The sequence below is a fragment of the Geospiza fortis genome, unplaced genomic scaffold (genome assembly GCF_000277835.1).
Source record: "Geospiza fortis unplaced genomic scaffold, GeoFor_1.0 scaffold138, whole genome shotgun sequence".
Classification (NCBI taxonomy): domain Eukaryota; kingdom Metazoa; phylum Chordata; class Aves; order Passeriformes; family Thraupidae; genus Geospiza; species Geospiza fortis.
Window position 1 is genome coordinate 1,933,970 of NW_005054307.1, and position 18,829 is coordinate 1,952,798.

The 18,829-nt window shown below is 35.9% G+C and overlaps 1 protein-coding gene across 4 annotated transcripts in view; it reads left to right on the forward strand.

Annotated features, from left to right (window-relative positions):
• The window catches only part of DGKB (diacylglycerol kinase beta), a 329,294-nt gene that overhangs the window by 42,981 nt on the left and 267,484 nt on the right, over nucleotides 1-18,829 (forward strand). For all 4 annotated transcript variants that reach the window (XM_031066802.1, XM_031066804.1, XM_031066805.1 and 1 more), the window contains exon 3: nucleotides 16,942-17,018. In XM_031066802.1, coding sequence (XP_030922662.1) covers nucleotides 16,942-17,018 — 77 coding nt within the window. The remainder of the gene's footprint in view (nucleotides 1-16,941; nucleotides 17,019-18,829) is intronic.

Genomic DNA, 18,829 nt, shown 5'->3' on the forward strand with positions numbered 1-18,829 from the left:
AGAAATGGCATCATTTTCTTGGATGGGAATGCCCACCTGTATGTTCAGCAAGTTGTTCTGTCCTGTGCAGAAAGAGTTTTTCATGTCCTGTTTTCCACCCAGGAGTTACAATACCCAGGCATATGCAAGAGCTCTTTTCATATGGATTTGCTTTTCATGCTGCCAGTGATAGAAAAGTTGTGTTCTCTTGCTGCTGTATGCTACACATATAGTGCCAAAGAGTAGAGGTGGTGCTTGGGGCAAACTGTTAGTTTTTAAATGTGCTTAATCCTGTATATAGCAGCAGGTGAGTATTGTAAGTTCTTCTCTTGTTCAGACCACTAATGCATAACTATGAACTTATCTCTAATACATTCTAATATTTTTATACCAAGCCTGTTACAGACCTCCTACTCATACAACTATCTTTCAAAAACAGAGAATGATAATAGTAAAAAGAAACCCATATACCACAGTTGTCAGATACGTTTAGTTTGAAAGAATTGATCATCTGCCTTGTTTTAAAGACTGTGAAGCATCTCTGGGGATTTGATTTCTGCATTGTTTTACTAAATGTCTATGTTAAACTGTGCAGTCTTTCTCAGAAGCACTCTCTCAATGCCCTTTTCTGTTCTATGAAGTGGATTCCACCTCATTTTCTTTCTCCTTTTCTGAAAGAGAATGAAACTGTTTCCCATTTCTTCCATCTGTTTCATTTATTCACAGTAATTATTGGTTTATATTGACTAAACAGGTGGAAGAAATAGAAAATTGTTTCCTCCCTTTTACAAAAGGAGAATAAAGTCCATTATCATAGCAGATGTTTGTTTCCACTATGGGTTTATTTTTGTAATAATTTCCTAATGTTAAGAATTACACAGGATATCAGCCTTGTCCTAATTTTTTGTGAACACTTGACAGGAGAGATTCCCACTTTTATTGGTAGACTTCCAGTCTAATATAAATAGTAGTCTTCCATATAATTCAGAAAAAAAAATTTTCTTTGCATATGTATTCTAGAGTTGTGTTTTGTTTTCTCCCCCATTTAACATATTTAGTCTTAGATAAAAGTCTAGTACCTTATGTTGCACAGCTTTAGTGACTGATGAGCTTTGTAAAAGTTGCCAGAATTTGGCCAGCCCTTGCCAAATGACCTTGAATAGGTAGCTTTGGAGCTTGCTATCAGAACTGAGATTTTTCAAACTTCTTTTTTGGTTGGCATTCAGTTGCATTTTGAAATTTTATGCATTAAAGTTGTTGAACTAGTAACTCTTAATAGTATTTTTGGGGGAATGTAGAGTGTTCTGCTATGCTTTCCTCTAGCAGGTCTGGATATTCAAATGGCATCTTAAAGCTTGTAAGCAATTTTTAGGAGCCTACTTTTTGAGTTTTGAAAAAGGTGAAAAAATCAATTTTAAATCTTCCTGACCACAAAAATTACATTTTGTTTTAACAGTGTTAATTTGTGCAGTTTATGCATCACTGTTTTCTACAAAATTAATCCATTATCAGCATTTCTTATGAAAAGACCTTTACATTTAATTTCATCAGGCTTTGTCTGTTTTTAACCATAATGAGAACATAGTAGATTTTTAAAATGACATTAAACCTTTGCCTTAAAAGATGGTGCAGGTCAAGTATAAACATGGAGAGAATGAACAAGGAGGCAGATAAGATTTTTTTAAATGTTTTTTGAATAAATAATAAATATGCATTTTTTTATTGTGAGTACATAGCCATCAGAAATAAAGGATAAGCAGTTAGGAGGCAGTGGTGAAAAATGTGTCAATTAACATCAGAGAAATTTGGGATAAAATCAAATAAAAATAAAGAGAAAAGAAATCTTAATGGCAAGCCAGGTAGTATGCGTGAAATAATCAAGGGTTTATATGAGGATTGAAATAAGGACAGAAGCTACAGAATCAGGAATAAAGTCAGGTGAGAATAAACAAGCATGCAGTAATTCTTCAGTGGAAGAATTCCATTGTTTTTTTGGTAAGGTTGGGATGTTAAAATTAAATACAAAAAAAAATTTTTTGTTTTTCTGTATTCAGTTTATCTGCTGAATTGTATGCAGGCTTTAAAAAAACTTGAATTCTAGCTGTTCTCTCTAAAATTGGACAGAAGTCAGTTTCTGATCTCTGTAAATTGCTCAATGCCTTCGCAGGACACACAGCAGGCTGAATGAGAAGCCTTCATTCTGATTTTGCAGCTTTTATATGTCTACAGTTAACTCCATATGATAGCCCCTGTTGTCTTAGTGACTGAAGTTTCCAAGGAATGACTTTAATTCTGATAGCAGGAGTGTGGTGCATTTTCCTGTGTGCAGTGTGAGTGCAGCATGGGCAGCCACATTGCTTTGCTGAGCTCTTAGGAAGCTCTGGTGGTCTGCAGGCTCTCTTCCTCCTTCCTCACCCTCCCAGGAGCAGTCAGCAGCTGGCCTCCTGCCCTTCTTGGGTGGGTGTCCCCATTCCCACCCCCTTCCCTTAAAGGGTTTGTCTCCTTCCCTCTTCATCCTCTTGAAGCAGTGCCATGTCCAGTGCCACACGAACAGCTCTCAGCTTCTGCTCGAGGCCATCCTTACAATGCTGTTTGGCAAGGGAATGAATGCTCACAGGTGGAGCCGAGAACCTGTATAGAGCTGGAAGGGGCTCTGTGGGTGTACCTGAGTTGGGGACACTGACTTGGACTGACAAGAATAAAAGCCTGTTATGTTTGGGAATTTCCCAGAGAAGCAATGTGCTATGTGCTGTGCTTTGCAGCGTAGTGTAAAGATTCCTAAGCTAGAAATAAGCAGTAAAGTGGTGCAGCAGCACAGCTGGAGTCTATTTTCAGTTTATTTCAGGAGCTCTAGAATTCCTCCACTGCCTGATTCAAGCTAATCAGAGTCTCTTTACATAATAGTGCCATTTGTAGGCACACAAAACAACACGTTTTTTTGAAACAAAACACTGCGGTGTTCCTTTTGAAACATTTGGATGCTTACAGAATTGAGTATTTCAATATTTTATTTGGGGGAATACAAAAAAGGAAAGTTAAATGCAGCTGTTAAAGAACATGTCCTGGGCTGCATGAAAAGCATGGCCAGCAGGTCAAGGGAGGTGATTCTGCTCCTCTGCTTTGTTGTTGTGGGAGCCTACCTGCTGTGCTGCATCCAACTCTTTGGTCCCCAGCACAGGAAGGACATTGACCTGCTGCAAAAGGAGGGCCACCAGGTTGTTTAGAGGATGGAGCACCTCTCCTCTGAGGAAAGGCTCAGGGAATTTGGTTTGTTTCTGGAAAAGGAACTGGAAAAGGTTTTGGGTTGACCTAATCACAGTGTTCCAGTACCTGAAGGGAGCCTACAGGAAAGATAGAGAGAGACTTTTTGCAAGAGTGTGTAGTGACCGGATAAGGGGGAACGGCATCAAACTGAAAGAGAGTAGGTTTGGATTAGATTAGAATGAAATGCTTTACTATGCGAGTGGTGAGGCACTGGAACAAGTTACCCAGAGAGGTTGTGGAGGCCCCATCTCAGAAAGTGTTCAAGACCAGGTTGAATGGAGCTCTGAGCAGCCTGGTCTGATTAAAGGTGTCCCTTACCCACAGCAGGGAGATAACTAGAAGATCTTTAAGGTCCCTTCCAAAACAGGCCATTCTCGGATTCCATGACTATTAATATCAGGTTTATTGGAATATGTTATCTACTCAAGCATTTCTTCTTCTTTTCAAATGAGGAATTTTCAACTAAAAATTTGTCATTTTGATGGGAAAAAAGCAAATTGTTTGCACAGATTTATATTAAATATAAAAGTTACTAAAAGTAAAATAAATATGGAGAGATTCATGTATTGTCTTGAAATTTTGGTTTGGGCAATCAGATCTGTGAAGGCAACCTCAACAATATTGACTCTGTTGTCTAAACCGAGTTATTTTTATGATAGCCATTTTATTTGTATTCATATCTTGGGTGTTGGGTTTTTTTTCAGATTTAGAAAGGTGGGATAAATTGTAGATTATTTTAGATGACTTCTCTGAGTATAACTTCTTCTTTACTCTTTGTGAGTGACCCTAAGATTGAGATATTCTGACAAGGGTCTGGCATATATCTTAACGGTGCGGAGGATTGTGCATCACTACTTTCAGGAGACTGGGTCTTTATTTCATAACTTATCTTGAAGCCATGATCTCATACATATTGAAACTTAGTAAGCCATTTATTTTCTAAGGTTTTTTTAGTGCACATTCTGAGATAAGCTTTATTTTACTGATGGTACACACTGTTTGGAAAGCATTAGAACAAAACCAGGTCTTTGTGAGAAGCTTAAGCATAAATGTTGTTTTCTTATATGTCTAATTATGTACCACATCCAAGATTTAAAAATTGCCTTGTAAGAAAATTTACTTTGTAAGAGAATAAAGAATATATGGGGCTGCAGAAAGAGTGGGAGAGGCCAGCTTGGGTCATCTTTAGGCACCAAGTGAAAATTGCATCTCCTATACTCATTGTTAATTGTGTTTGTTAGGGAAGCCTGGTACCTGCTAAAGAGCATTCAGTGAATTCTGAATTTATAGTTGTTTTATGTTTGTCCATACAGTGGTATTTAAAACATATAATAGGCTCCAATAAAGTGTGGAACCATTGCTTAAGAAAAGCTATACTTCCTATGGACATTAGAGTTTATCTTTCCTTGAGGTGAAATATCTTAAAACTTTATGAAAATTTTTAAGTGAAATACTGTTTATTTCACTTGCTGCATGCCTGGCAAGCTCCAATGTCTTTTTAGCAGGAACAGATTCGTTGGGTTGCAATGTTTTAGAACAGTGTTTTTACAACATAGTTATTCAAATGCTTTCCTTTGTCTGATTCTGGAACATGAATAAAAGAACAAAGGGAAAGCCCATCTTCAAAAGCAAAGGAAAAGTCTAAATTGTTTCCTGTACCATCCTTTGACAAAGTTCTGAAGTCAAGTTTTGTTTTCCTTTGCACTTTTGGAGATCTTTCACTGTATCAGCCAACTTTCCTTTTTCTCATTTTTCTTCAACCAAAACAAGCTATGTCTATTAAACCTGATCTCCACAAGCAGGTGAGTCAGAAAGTTCACAGATGGTTTACTCTTCCATTTACTTGAAATGTAACTCTGTTGGGATTGGAATGGAGCTCCCTCACAGCTAGTCTGTTAGCTCATGACTATTATGTTATCTTTTGTAAGTGGCAACATTAAGTTGATGAATACCGGTGTCACATTACTGGTGTTTTGCTGCTAGGTTGGAGAATTTAATGTTGTTATAATACCTGTATTTTAGGGCTACACACTCATAAAACATATGAATACCTATGTGTTAAGTTTATGTTAAGCTTACAATAAATAGACATTTATCTTCTTCTTTTAAATATACATTGAGTTTATTTTAGGAGTGAATCTTTGTAGTTTGAAGCATAGGTGACATCAAAGATACTGTACTAAATTGATTTGTTTATCTTATTTCTATTTTTTTCCCCTAAAATGTGGGATAAAATTATGGATTGACAAGGTAAATTTTTGCTGCAAAAGTTATTGATTTTTGTCAGGATTTGTGACAGGAACTATTTAAGGAAGGATCCACTCAAAGATGAGGAACACATTTTTTATTTGGAAACAAAGTTTGTTGAGGAAATCAGTTGTAAACTTGCCAGAAATTGCTAAAAGATACTGTGACCATAATAACAGGTAAATGGCAAAATTACTTTATGAAATGTAGTGATTTGATCAGTATGGTACTTACAGCAACTGTCCATAGTGGGTGCTGGCCTCTGAGGAGGCCCTGGAATAAATTGAATAAATTGGTACAATCTCTGCTCTTTAAACTATTTCTACCTGTATCATGTAATTTTATGATAGACCTTTCATAGGGCTACAAGTTTCTATGGAGGAAGAAGATACTAAGTTGCATGATACAAGTAAGCAGATGTAAAACTAACTCAGGGTATGGTGACATTGCAGTCAAAAAGTGAGTGTGTCTTACACAACTTTAAAAAAACTGGCTTTATTTAACTACCTTTTATATCTCAGAAGTAAATATTTGACACAGGTACTGATTCCTCTCCTCTTCCCAACTGTTAAATATCCAAATAAATTCCATAGATCACTATTTGATGGATTTTAAAAACCCATGTGTATGTTAGAAATGCATTTAAGATGACATACTGTCTTGGAAGTATTAGGAATTAACCCCAAGCTAATGCAACTTAATTCTAAAGATTTGTTGTTGTTTAAGCAGTCCTTTATCTTACTTGTTATAGTTCGTGGCATTTTTGTGGGCAAGAAGCACTGTTGCCATTTCCTAGAACTCTGTTTTACCATCTTTCTGTTAAATTACATGCTTTTATAGTACAAGCTGCATTTTTCACAGTTTATTTGATGAGGTCTTTGGTTTCTGGGGTGGTAGATTTATTTCATGATATCATCATGTAGATCTGTCACGTACACTCAGTGACTAAACTTTTAGTAGTAGTAGTAAGTAGGAGTCACTTGGCTTCCATCCTTTTCACACAGAGCCTTCATAATTATGTCTTAAGTCATTCACACAATCATGGAATAGTTAAGGTTGGAAGGAACCTCTGAAGATTATCTAGTCCAACCCTCCTGCCAAGGCAGAGTTACCTAGATATTGAGTCAAGGATGTTTATCCAACAGTTCATCATTATTGTTTTAAGGCAAAAATCAGTCTAGATGTGTAGTACTTCGCATTTCATTCCCTGTCTTCAGACTCCCTATGACTCAGATTTGCTGAAAACAATCCATTTTGTATTTCCCTAAAGTCAAGCACAGTGATTCTTAGAAAGGCCAGGGGGTAACCTATAGAATGGGACAGACTAGTTCTAAAATGTAGAAAGCTGTGTATTACTGTATGTGTCACACAAAAACTGGTAATTGGTGGTAGCACACAAAAGAGTAACCATCTATCCTGGGGAATAAGCTCAGAGAAAAATGAAGTGTAAGAAAATACAAATGAAGAACAGATTGATGGATAAAACCATAGAAAACAGATCATAGGATAATTTTAGGATTGAAGCTATTTCTGAATACTTGAACAGAGATGGCTGACAATTTATGTGTTCTTATTCACTTGTTTTATTAGGTGAGTAGGGAATTGTAGGAAGTGATAAGAGAGTAAGAAATAAAGCTTAAGAGAGCAATTGGCTCTGGATTCTAAGCCTGTAGAGAACAAGTAACCCAAATGTATTAAACTGCTTAAATTAAATAGTCAAGCAGATATTGTTTAGGATGATTAGAGATCTCTATAAGCTTGCTTGTGGGAGCTATTTATCTGAGTAATGTTATTACCTTGCCAAGTAAGTTTCTGTGAAAATGCAGTTTTCCTTAGAGTGTCTCTCCCTGATAGTCTTGACACAAAATGTCATTTGATAAAGTTAGAGATAATCCTGGTAGTAGAGTTTAATGCTGCCTTTGTCAATGTACTATATTATAGGGTTTATTCTTGCTTGCTGTTTCCTTAGAATCTTGGAATGACAAAGAATTACCCAGTTCCAGCTTTGATATTAAATTGGAAAGGCAGAAGATGAAATCTCCTTGCACTAAAGTCAATACAAAGTTCAGGTCTAATGTTTTTGTAGAGAAAGGGAAAAGATTTGAGATGCATCAAGCAAAGATCAGTAGGAAACAGATCTCCTGGAGTGTGAACTGATCTTAAGGACTTTCCTTTTCTTGATGTTCTTGCATGATATCTCTCTTCTGTACACTTTATATCTCAAGTATTATCTGTTATGGTCCATATTGTCCATAAAGGCACATAAGAAATTAGTTAGATAAAGCAGTTAATTATCTGATGAAAGTATTTAATGATGGAAAAAAAATATAGCAGATCACTAAAAATGCTGTTTAACTATACCAAACATGAAAACAGCTGGCTTAGATGGAAGGAGATTTTTTTAAAATTTGAAAGTCCGCATCTAGAAGATTTACAGAAGTAGTACTTGAACCATTCATTTCTCAGAGCAATGAATATAAAACGCATTTCCCAGGATAGATTTAAAATGACAATTGTTAAGATAAATGAGCATATATTAATATTTAATGTGTGAAAGTATAATATAAATACTGAGCTGCTTTGTTGAAGTAATGAAAATAAGAAAACTCAAAAACTTCCTAACATACATAAGGCATAGTTGTAGTCTCTTACCAGTTGTTTATTTCATTAAATTTCAGGTTACAGAAATTAGGAGAACAATATTATCCCTGAAATTAGGTCTTGAACTGGAACTGACTTCTTTATTTTAACTGATCAGTCTGTAGCAGTTTTTCTTTGACTTTTATATTTTAGTTCTATCTATTTAGCAGTAAACTTTTTCAGTAGCCTTATAAGGTAGATGAGTGTGTAAATACCACAGTGGAAACAATCTCTGCCTCATACCATGCCTTTGTAATTAAGCAGTGGTTGGAAGGCTGTGACTTGTAGGCAGATGTTTGCTAGCAGCCCATTCCTATGTACAACAAAGCTGTTACTTTTTCAGTGACTAACTTTAAACCTTCTATAATAATGTTTCCACAGGCTCAACACATGTAGTGCTATAAGTTCTCAGAGATTGATTCTAAAATTTATATGGCAAGATTCGCACCCACTGTGGTGATAAATGAGAACTGTTGTCAACATTTTCAGTACACACAAACTTAAAAATATTCTACAAAGGAAATAGAAATTGGAGAAACTACATAAAAGCAATAATGACTTTATTAAAAACTTATTTTTAGCCAAGAGTATTGAGTCATGAACCTTCAGGCAATTTCTTATTATGTAAACTGGAGCACAATTTTAAATATTAAATACATGCTCCAAGAGGTCAAATCTGCTTATGCTATCGAAAGAGGTGTGGAATGTAAAGGAGAAGTGTTCTGTTTCCCTTTCCCACATTGTATATGGCCACCTTCCACTAATTTTTATAGAGATTTGGTAGATTAGATCAGGTAATGTCTTGCTGATTGTAAAAACTCATCTGAATTCACCAAATGGTGCATATAATGTCTATGTGTTTTTTAATATATAAACTGAAATGCGAGGGCTTGGCAACATTGTATTTAATGAGGAAAATGTGTGTACAGTCTAAATGTCTGCATCACATGAAGTCTCCACATGCAAATGTAGTCAGACAATAGAGAATTTTGTACATGCCAAAATACCAGTGGCAGTACTAGTCTACTTGATAGATTTTCTGATAGTTTTGATAGCCACTAAATGTTGAAAAGCTTTGATAGCATTGTCAAGGCTTGTTTCTATGAGTCCTGCATGGAACAGGCTCTAGAGACCTCGTTTTTAGCTGCTCCTCCTCCCTGCACCAAGCATGAGATCACTAAGAACAAAAGCTTAGGAATAGCATTTAGGACAGAAAAAGGGCAATCCAGTTTATACTGGTACATATGCACTGCAAGTGCAGGAGCCTTCATCATTTGTAGTTCAAGGTCTGGATTCATGTGTACTTGTGTTGCTAATGCTCTCAGATTTTATGGCCTAGGTATGCATTTGACTTTAAAGGCTTTGCTCCCATGAGAAACTGTAATAGAGAATTGTTGTTGCAAGAAACAGAGATTTTTGTGATGTCGAGAATCATAACTATATAAACATTTAAAACTTTGTAAGAGGAAGGGTAAAATGAACTTGATACTTTGGAAACAAGAAACATGATGAAGCAAAGTGGGGAAAAAAATTTGTGCTCAAGAAGAGGAAAAAATAATTTCAAGAACTGTCCATGCTGTAAAGAAGAATGGAAGGACTAGATGTAGCTTTAAATTTTTTGTCTTGCAATATATCCTGCTCAATAATTTTTGAAGCCATAATTGAAGTTTGGGTTAAATAAACTTCAGCTTTAGGTTAAAAAGGCTATGAGGTCAAAGTATACTAATACAAAAATTCAGAGAATCCCAGAATCAATATGGTTGGAAAAGACCTCCAAGATCATCAAATCCAACTTTTGACTGAATGCCAGCCACCATGCCCATTAAAACATGTCATGAAGTACCTTGTCACTTTCTTGGACACTTGCGGGGATGGTAGTCCTCCACTTCCCTGAGGAGCTTGTTGCAATGCTTAACTACAATTTCAGTTAAGAAATTTTTCTTTCTAGGCAACCTTAACCTCCCCTGGTGCAATGTGAGACTATTTCCCCTTGCTCTGTTGCTGTTGCCTGGGAGAAGAGGCCAACCCTCATCTGGTTGCAGCCTCTTTTCAGGGAGTTGCAGAGTCATAAGGTCTCCCCTGAGCCTCCTTTCCTCCAGGCTGAGCAACCCTGGTACCCTCAGATGCTCATTGCAGGACTTGAGACAGACCCTTCCCCAGCTCCATCGCCCTTCTCTGGATGCACTCTAGCATCAATGTCCTTCTTGTTGTGAACACAGGATTTGAGGTGTGGCATTTTGGGGAAAGCAGAAACAAGTCAATTAGTGTATTTTTTAAAATGTATATTTCAAAACCTGTAGAAATATCCTCAAACTTACAATGCTATTTCCCTGTTCCCACTTAAAATCAGAAATAATACCTGCTGAATTTCGAACCAAACTGGTTTGACTCTTCATTACTAGTTAGTGCTTAGGTTTAGTGTTTGGAATGAAATATGTTGTCAACAGCATTCCTTCCTTAATTTAATAGACAGTTGTTTCGTCATCATTCTAACTGGAAAACTTTTGAGCTGGGAGCCTTTATCGGGTGATACGACCATCAAAAAACAAAAAGGAAATCAGAAAAGGGAAATGAGAAAATGTTTGTATGCTATTTCAAACTCAAGTGTGATGATGGAATCTGAGGACTGGAGAAGCTCCCAAGCCTTCTCCTCCTTCCTGGTCTCAGTGCAAGGTATTTTTTAACACACTGATGGGCTCTTACTTGCCCTGACCCCAGGGAGATGCCCAGTGCCTGCCCGCTGCCAACTGTGGTGATGGGACAGACCCTGGTGGTCAGGACCTGCCCTGCTGACCCAGAGGATCCATGGGGTCTTGCTCTCACAGTGCGCAAATATTCACAGCAGCCTGATATCCTGAGTCTTCCTCTCAGAGATGCACTCTGAGGAGCTTTCAGACTGTTGAAGATGTAATTTTCAGAATGTCAGGAAATAAAGGAGCCCAAAAGACACTGAGAAAAGTTAGCTGGAGTAATTTTAAAATGTAAAAATTTGATGCATTCTTTTTCTTATTTAACATTTTTAACAGTTAAGTCAGGACTTAGCTGCAGTTCTGCTCAAGTTCTGCAGTCTCTTTTCATTCTTTACTTATTTCTTCCTTTGAAAGCTCATCTCTCTAGCAGGCTAAAATTAAGCCTCACTGACTCCCTGTTGTTTGCCATATACTTTTTACTTGAACATCTGCTAAGGGAAGAGGGATTTGGTGGACATTTTTTATTAATGTGGACTAAAGATGTGTTGGCACATGCGGCCAATATTGCTTTTTTCACAAAGAAGTCCTTGTCTAAATTTCATTTAGTTCATAGCAATGGGTAAAATGAATCTGTCTTGCTCCTTGTGTTGCTGAGCCCCAGGAGGGAGGATGGGTGGAAGAGGCAGCTCCTGTTTTGGGTGTCAGGAGGAGGTTTTCCTCTGCAGCAGGAGCTACTGCTGCTACCTCTCTCTTGTTGTACCTCCTCCATTCCCTGTTGCAGAAATCACTTACCACTGTATTTATTTAGGCAGCATCATCCAATTCTGACTGAGTTTCTAAGAAGCATTTTTTTTGTAATTGTCATAGAATTCAGTGAGAGTGTAATTTGGAGGGTGAAGTTGAATTCTGATTAGTGTTACCCAAACCATTGGTAGTAGAAGGTTTGGGGAGGTCTTCTTTAGAGCAGTGAGCAATGATTACCTTCTCTTCTTGGCCACTCTTTGCAAGGCCACAATAAGTTTTAAATTCTCATTATAAGAAAGCTAAAATCAAGTGATTATCTTATTAAAGGTTTTAAATGTTTGTTTCCTTTGTGAAATTTGCATCAAAAGACCACTTAAAAGTTATGAACAAGAACCTATATTGACAGTGAGCCATATGTATGGGCAGCAGAAGACATGTAAATCCCTGCCTCCTGCCAGTTCAGTAACAACCATCAGACATCTCTTACCAGCACAGACACACTGCAGCCCTGAGTAATGCTTCATGAGCCACATCCTTACTGAAACAACCAATTTGTAGAAAGGTGATCAGTTTTTACTGTTTTACAGTTTTACTTGATGGTGCTGCATACAGGTTTGTTGGTGGGCTTGGCCTTTATAATACTGGAATTTCTAGACCAGTAAAGCTTTAGATGAAGCGCAGCTATAGCTTGAGTAAAAGCATTGTCCAGTTCTCTGAATGAAATGAATGAGGCAAAAAGACAAAAAGTTGTGCATGTAAATTTACACGCGTTACTGTATTGTTGCATCCACAAAAGAAAGTCCATAGAATAAGAACCTGTATACAAATTGTAATGCCAACTGATTGCTGGATTTCTCTCAGAGTTTCTCTTTGGTTTATATGTCAAGAACAGCTTTTGAGTTTGTGCAAGGCTTTGCTGGCATGCAGGAAATTGTATATGTGTGGTTGGACCTTTTGCTTTTCTAAGTCATAATAAGATGTATAGAAAACTTCTGTGAAGCTTTTTTATTTTGTATACCTGTGATGTGTTTTATATTGTGTTAGGTTTACAAAAGGCAAATGGAGATAGAAAGTGGTTATTACTCTGCATGTTATTGTAGGTGTTAAAATTCGTTATGGCCGAATAGATATGCAGGTTGTTATGACTTTCTGTTGAGAATTATAACTCAGGATAATTTTTTTCTAATGTTTATTTCCTTTTACATTGAAAAGCATTTCTGTGTACATAGCATGTGAGTTTTATGTAAGTTTTCTTATGAGTCCTTTTTTAAGGAAAAAAATTATTTTGAAGAAAGAGGATGAGGAGAAAATGTAGGAAAAGTCTGCGATCTGGGCAAGTTTTCCTTATGTCTTGTGTATTCTGATTATAGGAGAAATGGTACACAAAATTCCAGTCTCAACTGAGTGCTCAATTTTCTTCATCTGAAGTTGAGTCACTTTAGAAAGTGAATAATAATTTTTAATGTGGGCTAAACCTCAAACAGTTTTGAACTTAGTATGTAAATTTGTCTTCAGTTATAAAAAGTACCTTTGTCAGGGCTGAGAGATAGTTAAGAAAAAAACAAGACACTTTGATACTTTTGATTTTATATGTGCAGGTTTCATATTCCTAGTGTTATTATTTTAATTATTTTGCCTTTATTTTTTATCCCAAGTCACATCTTTATCATTTCGGAACCTTAATTTAAAACAGAATTTCTGCAGCATCCAGTGTAGAATCCAGCTACTTTTCTCCCCTGTACTTGTAATGGCTTTTCAGTTAGCAGTCTTTCGCACCATGCCTTGCCCATAAGTTCTGCCCCAAACTCAGTGGGGTGTGAGGTAGGAAATGGCATCTCACATTATCCAAGGCAAACTCTGAATTCGGGGCCAAAGTTTCCCTTTTTCTCCTTCTACCCTCTTGACTAAATGCAAATTGCAACAGAAGATGGGTTGAACAGTAAGAGTTAAAATCAATTCAGGCAGAGGACAGAATTGAAGGTCTTCTGTATTTTGACTGAATACCCAAATCTCTGACCTAGTGCGTAATAAAAATAACATAATTGTAAAAGCAAAGAAATGAGATTTTTCATGAAACAAACGTTATATTTCAAGCTACATTAAATTCGTACTGTGCCAGTTATAACTTTGCAGATAACATGGGATTTAAGCACTGCCATGACAGGCTATATACTATATATACACATATTTGGAAACCATCTCTCTTGAGGAGAGCTTGGAGTGCAGAGACTTAGACAAAGAAGGAAATTGTCCTTGATCTTAAAAACAGCTAAGAGTTTAAGACCATATTTGTGCTTTAAACATGAGTGGTGCTTACAAATTTACTGAAATTGCTCTGAAGTGCTAAGATGCTAAGGCATGCAGAACATCTGTGCTTTTAGGACACAGAGAGAATACAGGTCCTGTTCTGATGTTTGTGTTTACACCAGCATTTTACAGTGATTATTTACATGACTTGGATCAGACAAACTGTAAATAAATCCATACCATTGTTTTTACCTCCTATTCATTTCCTATTTTTAGAAAAAAAAAACATTCTTAGGAAAAATTTCTAGATACTTTTGTATATATTTTCTGGAAATTTTTTTGCTTATTTTTTGACAAAGAGTATGTACTCAACTATTTTTTAAATGGAGTTGATAACATATTATTGGAGTTTCTATGCCATACAGCTTTCTAGGACAGTTTTTTGTTGACTTTTTGGTTTTTGCTTTTTGAATGTGATTCCAGATAAAGAGTAGAAAATTAGCCTATTCTTCATATCCCTTTAGGACGACTTATTAAAGCTGGAACATGTTCCCAATATTAGTTTGCCTACTCGAGGCTGAGGAAGAAGAATTAATTTTTTCTGAGGGTTGTCAGCACTGTTAAGGAGTATGCAGGCAGAAGATGGTGTGTTGGCATTCTTCTTAAAATATCAATACTTCATTTTAAACAGTTTGAAACATCTCTATTCTGGCTTGGATACTGTCACATGAACTGAAAAAAGTGATTGAATGACTGTGAACAAAAGATTGTAAAAAATGATTCTGCCTTGGCTGTAATACTCAAAATAATTACAGCTCCTGACCTGAATGTGGAAATATTTTCAAAAGTTTTGCTGGACAACTAAAGCAGAATTTACATCTGCAGACCTTTATTTTCTTGACAGTAATTTCAGGCATGAAGGCAATGCTTTTTGGATGTGACTGTTTTAACTCATGCATGAAAAAAGTGAATGGTTTTGTTGTTGTAGTAGAGCATATTTTCTTTTTTGACACTTGACTAAGAAAATGTGAAAAAAATGGAAAGCAAGAATTTAATTAATTTTAGTAAGTAACATAACATACATAGGTTTTACTTTTAATTACAGTTGCATAGGCATAATACTGATTTAAAGATGAATAGACTACCTGGCAAAATGTGGAATGAAAGCATAGTCCTTGCTGAAAGAAAGCCTCAAGACACTGTTTTAAAATCTCTAGAAAGCAGTCCATTTCTATTTTATTTATGTATTTTTTTAATTTGGATAATAAATGATGTGTGAGGAGATGTTGCTGTTTTTCTATTTGATATTTGTGTTTAAACTTTCCTCCAAAGTTCAGAAAAATCCATTTTTAGGATGAGGCTCAATCACCTCTCTCATACATCTGCTCTTCTCACACTGCTACTTTTGTAGTTACTGCCATAATTTCCATAAATGCGATGATTTTTTATATACAACCATGTATATGAATACTGAAAAACATATGAAAATAATTGAAACCAAATAAAAATAAATTTTTGTCAGTCAACCGTTTGTGTCCTTGTCCTGGTCAGTAAGCGTCTAACTCACCAACTTCTAAATTACAGCTAAGAATAAAATTTGTTGCTTAACTTTTTTTTTTAACATAAAGTTGTGATTTTTTGTTGCAATTCAAATGACACACCAATAAGATTATAGATAATTTTATCAAGTAAGTATTTGCATTGACTGCTTATGAGACCTGCTAAACACTGTTCCGTATAGTTGACAGTAACATTGAAATACATCCAATTAGTGAAAATAAAAAATTTTACTGGGGCCACACGTGGTCTCAGATGTTTTTGTTTAAGAAAATTTGGTAAATGAAAAACATTGGGAAAAGCGATTCCTATTACTGTGTAAACTGTGTATGAGAGTGGGAGAGAAACACCTCCTCCCAACACCTCTTAAATCTGAATTTTAGTGTTGTATCCTGTTTATAGCTGCTATGAACTGTTACAGAACTGTTACATAACTATTGTTCAAATCCTTAGCTACTACATTTTCTCCTTTCAGGTCATGTAATTTGCTAAACTTATGTTTTAGAGTCACGTTTAAGATGCTGCATTTCTTTAACGTCTAAGAACTATTACAATGCCATATTTTGTTGATTTAAGAGAAGCCATAATGTTCTAATGTTTGTAGTATTAAGTGCCTGAATAATTGCTCTAGAGAGTCCTGTTCTTGGTTTACTCTCTGCTTCTCTACTTTACTTCCAGGTTTCGTTGTAGAAATAACATTGCAGATGCAAAGTTCACCTATTCTCTTATGCACTGCTTTGGTACTCATTACTAGTTCATAGTCTTGTGGCCATTATGCACATTTGACCATTGTACTACTGCATTTTAAAGAAACAAATGAGTTACTGTTATTTTTCTTTTATTGCTGAGATGTTTAATGAGGAAAAAATGGTTATGTGCATGATGAGTTCTAAGTGAATCTGAATTCAAGGTTTTAATGTAATGGCAGCTTACTGAAGTAATTGCTTTGTTATTCTGCACATAGTTAAAAAAAAATTGGAAAAATTGTATCTACCTGATTCCGAACTGCAGGGATTTGCACAGTTCTGTTAGACAAAAGCTACTGAAGCTAATAGTTTTTAGAATACCTGAGAGTTCTGCAAAAATTGAGGTTTTGAGAACAACATTTGTATTCTGTGATGTGGCTGCTGAAGAGCTTTTTTCTAGAATGTTCCCATTTATCTTGATATTGTCCAGCTCCTGTACTCGCTGGCAGCTCTGCCATAGGAGATTTTATAGTGCAGGTGGAAATGACCATGTTTTATGGTTGACCCAAGGACAAGAAAAGTGACTTGAAATAGTCCTGAAAAAAACTCCTTCAGAAATGCGCTATTTAACAGTTAAGGATTAGATCAGAGTGTTTTTTTCTAAGCATTTTATGTTTACTTGCTGGTTTTTACAGTAGTTGTTAAGAAGGTAAATTATGTTCTCATTTTCTTTGTGCCCACAGCTCTCATACAGCTACAGAAAATTACTGATGTGCATTGTGAAAAGCTATTAGCAGTTTTGATGGTTGTTTTTTAATTACAGTTCATATTATGTAAATCAGTGTTCTGTATTTTCAATTTCTCTCTCTTTATTTTTTTTTATCCAGATTCCACCAAGAAAATTAAGGATGTCTTAGAAGAATTCCATGGCAGTGGTGTGTTAGCAAAATATAATCCTGAAGGGGTAATTTTTCTTGTTTCTTAATGATCAGAAATGATGGGGACAGTTTGTAAATTATATAGCATTATATAGCGTCATTCTTAGCATTTTAAGGGAAGATTATTTATAAATGAGGTGTTTGCAGTATTTGAAAGTGTTTGGGAAGCAAAAAACCAGGATGCCATATGATCTGGAATATCCCTATAGTCAGTTGGGGTCAGTTATCCCAACTGTGCCCTTTCCCAAATTCTTATGTACCTTCAGCTGCCTTGCTGGAGGGCTGGTGAGAAAAGGCCTTGACTCTGTGTAAATAACTAAAACATCCCTCTGTTATCAACACTGTTCTCAGCACAAATCCAAAAGACAGCTCCATGCAAGCTACTGTGAAGGAAATTAACTCTCTCCCAGCCAAAATCAGCACACAGATCCCCTTCTCTCCCCCATCCCCCAAATAAAAAACAAACACCCAAAACACCTCCACAACCCTTATGATAAGATTAATAGGATTTCCAAGTGTCTGAAAATGGGAAATGTTAAGCATAGTTTCAAAAGTTATAAAAGCAAAGTCCATTAAGATTGCTTTTTAAATTCTGTTTCCCTTGTGTTGTTTCTGTCTGTGGGATTTTCTGATGTTACGAAACTAAGAACTCAGCTGAAAAAAAGCTATGTGTGCATATTGTCACTACAGATTCACCACTAGACAAGGTATTCTGATTTGGCTGGAAGAAAAAGGCAGATTGTTTTCTTTTCTTATCCTCAATTGAAATTTGCATTTGCTTAGCACATCCTAATAGTGTGATTCAGAATGTAGCTAAATAAAAAACCTGTTTCAGTTATGTTTCTAATAGTAATATTTCTGACTGTGCTCACATTATATGAAATTCAGGATAAAAATATGTGCTAACCATTATGAAAATTACTAGATTTTACATTTCAGGATGTAAAATGCAAAAAATTATTGAGAATATATTTGCAGTAATACAATTATTGTCAACTAATGAGTTATAGCTTATTAAGTATTGAAAAATCATTTGATGCTTTGAACTTGGCCAGGCATAATGCTAGTCATTTTAGTCAGTTTCTGAGGAAAAAAAAATTATTAATTCAGTAAAATAGTGTGAGTTGATTCTGTAAATGATCATCTTAGATTTCCAGGATCCTACTTAAGTACATTAATAGAATATAAATGAATGGGAAAGCTGTGATCATCCACAGGCTGTAGGATGTCCGTTACCTGCTTTTTGTTAGAATATAGACATACTTTGGTTTTATTCTTTTTTTCTTTTTTTTTAGGAAAAATATGAACTGATAAAATGGTCTTTATTATATGTTTTTTGTTCTAATTCTTCATATATTTTCAGTCATCATACATGCTCAGTTTTGTGAAGCATACCCTGTTAAAGTGAAAAATAACTGTGCATGCTATGTGTATTTAAATAATACCTTGCCATACAGGTAGCATATTTGCCAATTGTCCAGTTGATTCTATATAAACATGGTTACTTAAAGTGGTGTGATTAGTCTCTTTTAACAAAGTCATTCTTCCCATTTGGGGCTACATGGAAGTTGAGTCATGGCAAGATGGGTGTCCAGGAAAACTGCTCTGACTGAAGCCAGGTGAATTGGCAAAATCTGTACAAAGCTGGAATTAAGATGGTCTTGAGATGAGTCTGTGACTCTGCATGGTGTCTCCCTGTTCTTCATTTCACAGCTCTTCATTTGCAGAATTCTACCAGTGCACTGAAACATCCAGAGCAGCAGAGTACCCAGGGCAGGGAGCAGGACAGGAGGAGGGTGGGGGAAGAAGGAATTCAAGACAGGCATCCTGTTATGAA